Below are 3,021 nucleotides of genomic sequence, written 5' to 3' on the forward strand. Positions count from 1 at the left end.
CAGACACAGTGTCCCTGCTGCTCCACAGAATGATGGAGTGGTGCATTATGGGGCACACCGTACCTTGATCCCCACGGGCCTCTACAGAAACGTGCACAGGTTCACACTGATGAATGATAAGACACCCAAAAACTGAAATATGACATGAGTGACATTTAAAATGACCTAGAGAGAGAGAGAGAGAGGTCGGGGGAGGAGAGAGAGAGAGAGAGAGAGAGAGAGAGAGAGAGAGAGAGAGAGAGAGAGAGAGAGGGGGGGTCGGGGGAGGAGAGAGAGAGAGAGAGAGAGAGACAGAGAGACAGAGAGAGGGAGGGAGAGAGAGAGGTGTATGGAAGAGAATGAAGAAAGAGAGAAAACTGATAACAGAGAGAAAATTGATAAAAGAGAGAGAAAATTGATAACACAGAGAGAAAATTGATAACACTTCTTACATAGCACACCTTAACATAGCAACAGTATTTTTTTCTTTTTCATGTTAAGATATATATATATATATATATATATATATATATATATATATATATGATTATGATAATTGTTGCTGTAGCTAATGTTTTCATAATACATCTGAATAATATTCTGTAAGTTCTCTCTCATTTTTGTTCTGTAAACTTGATAGTCCTCATCTATTCAAATGTCATTTCTCACCTTCTGTTTACTTGTTAATAGTATATCATAATTTTTGAATACATTACTACCAAAATTACCACCACCACTACCTCCACATATTGCTTCTGGACTGAAATGAACGTGTAGGTCCAGTAAACATGTTTCGCCAATGTGCTGATATACAGCGCTGAGGAGTTGAGTTCCGCTATGTTCAAGCTTATACTGCCATCTGCTGTTAGGGAGCGCTGATTCAACGAGGAGTATTATTATTATTATTATTATTATTATTATTATTATTATTATTATTATTATTATTATTATTATTATTTCATACCAGTTACAGTTCTCCAACACTTAATTTCCATAACTGCAAAGGTTGTAATGTTGCGTTATGCTCATGTTATAATACTGCTTTGGCGATACTATAATTGTATATGGTCATGCCATTAAAGCTTACTGAACTGAAGGAGGCAGTCGCCAGTGCCATTACACGCTGCATTTTAAGAAGCCTGTTGTCTGACACTCCTTAAATTAGCAGTCCGCGTTCGGTTGAATAAAATTCTTCTAAATTAGTTTTTATAAAATCTGTATATTTGATTTTTGGAGCAATTTCACAGGGAACCAGCACATTTAGTTTGGGGGGGAAACTTTAACACGTTATTAACAGCAGGTGGCGCCCTTTTATTTCCCGTCTGGTTGTGTGCCCAGCTGATCTATATAAACCAATCAGCGCACTGGAACAGTATCGTCCTGGAAACAAGGGAGGCGTCCAGGAAGACCTGCTTCGTATGAACTGGTGGTGGTTGAGGTTTTAACTTTTTTTTCGTTTTTGAGATTTAGATGGTTGAGTTGTTACATAAAAGAGTTTTATTCAGCCCGTTTGTCATATTTTCGCATCGTACTGCCGGGTCACGACGACGTAATCACCGATCCCTGGCTTTTAAACTGACAAACTGGCAGAAACGCAAGAGCGACGTTAGCTGGGAGAGTGATGTGGAAAGAATAAATGTAGTAAAAGGTCAAAACTAAAAATAAATAGTATAAGTATTAATAGTATAAGTATAAATAGTATAAGTATTAATAGTATAAGTATAAAGTATAAGATCAAAAGTTTAATCTCTTAGCAGTTTGACTTCACGAGAACCGAATGGCTGCGAATGTTAACGATGAGGATCAACTCAGCAGGAAACACGAGGAAATGTAAGTGGAATACCGAAATGTATGTACAGAGTACTGAAATGTAAGTGGAATACCGAAATGTATGTACAGAGTACTGAAATGTAAGTGGAATACCGAAATGTATGTACAGAGTACTGAAATGTAAGTGGAATACCGAAATGTATGTACAGAGTTCTGAAATGTAAGTGGAATACCGAAATGTATGCATGTATGTGAAATGAATGTGAGTGGATGAAACAACACCTGAAAACATTTTGATAGGTGTTTTACTCGTTTATTATGAAGGTACAGTGGGGCCTCATACTCTGATGACAACACATGGGTACTCAGTCCATTATTGTTTATGTTTACAGCAAAATCTGTAAAACTGCTAATTAAATAGTGAGTGTTGGTGTAGATAAACAGTTTAAGAGCGAGTTAATGTACAGTCTACAGTCACAGAATTCGGTGGTCACAGATTTTGGTGTAATACCAGCACGTTTTCCCCCCTTCGATTGCTGGTTTCATGTGACCTCCACTTTATTTGGAAAGAAAACCTGACGACATCCCCGCAGGAATGAGGGCTACTGTCCGACAGGGAAATCAGGACTGTGTTGGGAGTTTTTAGGGATATTATCACATGAGAAACAGAGTTTCGTTACAAGTTTTGTTTTTAACTGAAAAGCAAAGCAAAGCACATGTGTGTACTCATTGAGTCCGTTCCAAAAAGGTCTCTGTTGTGCACTGGGCAAACCAGAGTGTCTCACTTCTGTCTCACGGGAGTCTCTCACGGTACTTCTGTCTCACGGGAGTGTCTCATGGTACTTCCGCCCTGCAGTCTGGGGATGAGGGAGGCTTTGCTGCAACAGATGGAGGTTTGTTACCAACAACACAAAGCCAAGAAAAGGCAGCAAGCTGTGAAGTCTGAAGCTGCTCACGAAAGAAACGCAAAAATACTGGAGGTAGCAGGAGTTTTCCCTTATTTACACACATAAGACACATGTTCTGATAATTCCTAATTCCAAGCATCATGCACTTTTTTCCCTGCGCTTGTGTATCAGGACTTTCAGAAAGTGGAAACCCGACTTCAGACACGACCTGTCCTGCATCCAGATATCCTCACCCTTCAGGTATTATCTCCTCTGCATCCTGAGGTCATAAGGTGTTCACTCTTATTGGTCATAGTTGTGCCATATCCATCCACTCAGAACAGATTACAAATAAAAACTTCAGTGTCGCCCCCACTGTACCACA

The 3,021-nt window shown here is 39.4% G+C and overlaps 1 protein-coding gene across 4 annotated transcripts in view; it reads left to right on the plus strand.

Moving 5' to 3' along the window:
• The first annotated feature begins 1,374 nt into the window (after window positions 1–1,374).
• The window catches only part of c20h3orf14 (chromosome 20 C3orf14 homolog), a 3,159-nt gene continuing 1,512 nt past the window's right edge, over window positions 1,375–3,021 (plus strand). The window contains exons 1-4 of one of the 4 annotated variants that reach the window (XM_035520485.1): window positions 1,375–1,417; window positions 1,734–1,809; window positions 2,606–2,729; window positions 2,829–2,897. In XM_035520485.1, the coding sequence (XP_035376378.1) occupies window positions 1,757–1,809; window positions 2,606–2,729; window positions 2,829–2,897 (246 nt within the window). In that variant the 5' untranslated portion in view covers window positions 1,375–1,417; window positions 1,734–1,756. The other 3 variants (XM_035520484.1, XM_035520483.1, XM_035520482.1) reach the window with 3 other exon arrangements.

Source organism: Electrophorus electricus, chromosome 20 (assembly GCF_013358815.1).
Source record: "Electrophorus electricus isolate fEleEle1 chromosome 20, fEleEle1.pri, whole genome shotgun sequence".
In the NCBI taxonomy this organism is placed as follows: Eukaryota; Metazoa; Chordata; class Actinopteri; order Gymnotiformes; family Gymnotidae; genus Electrophorus; species Electrophorus electricus.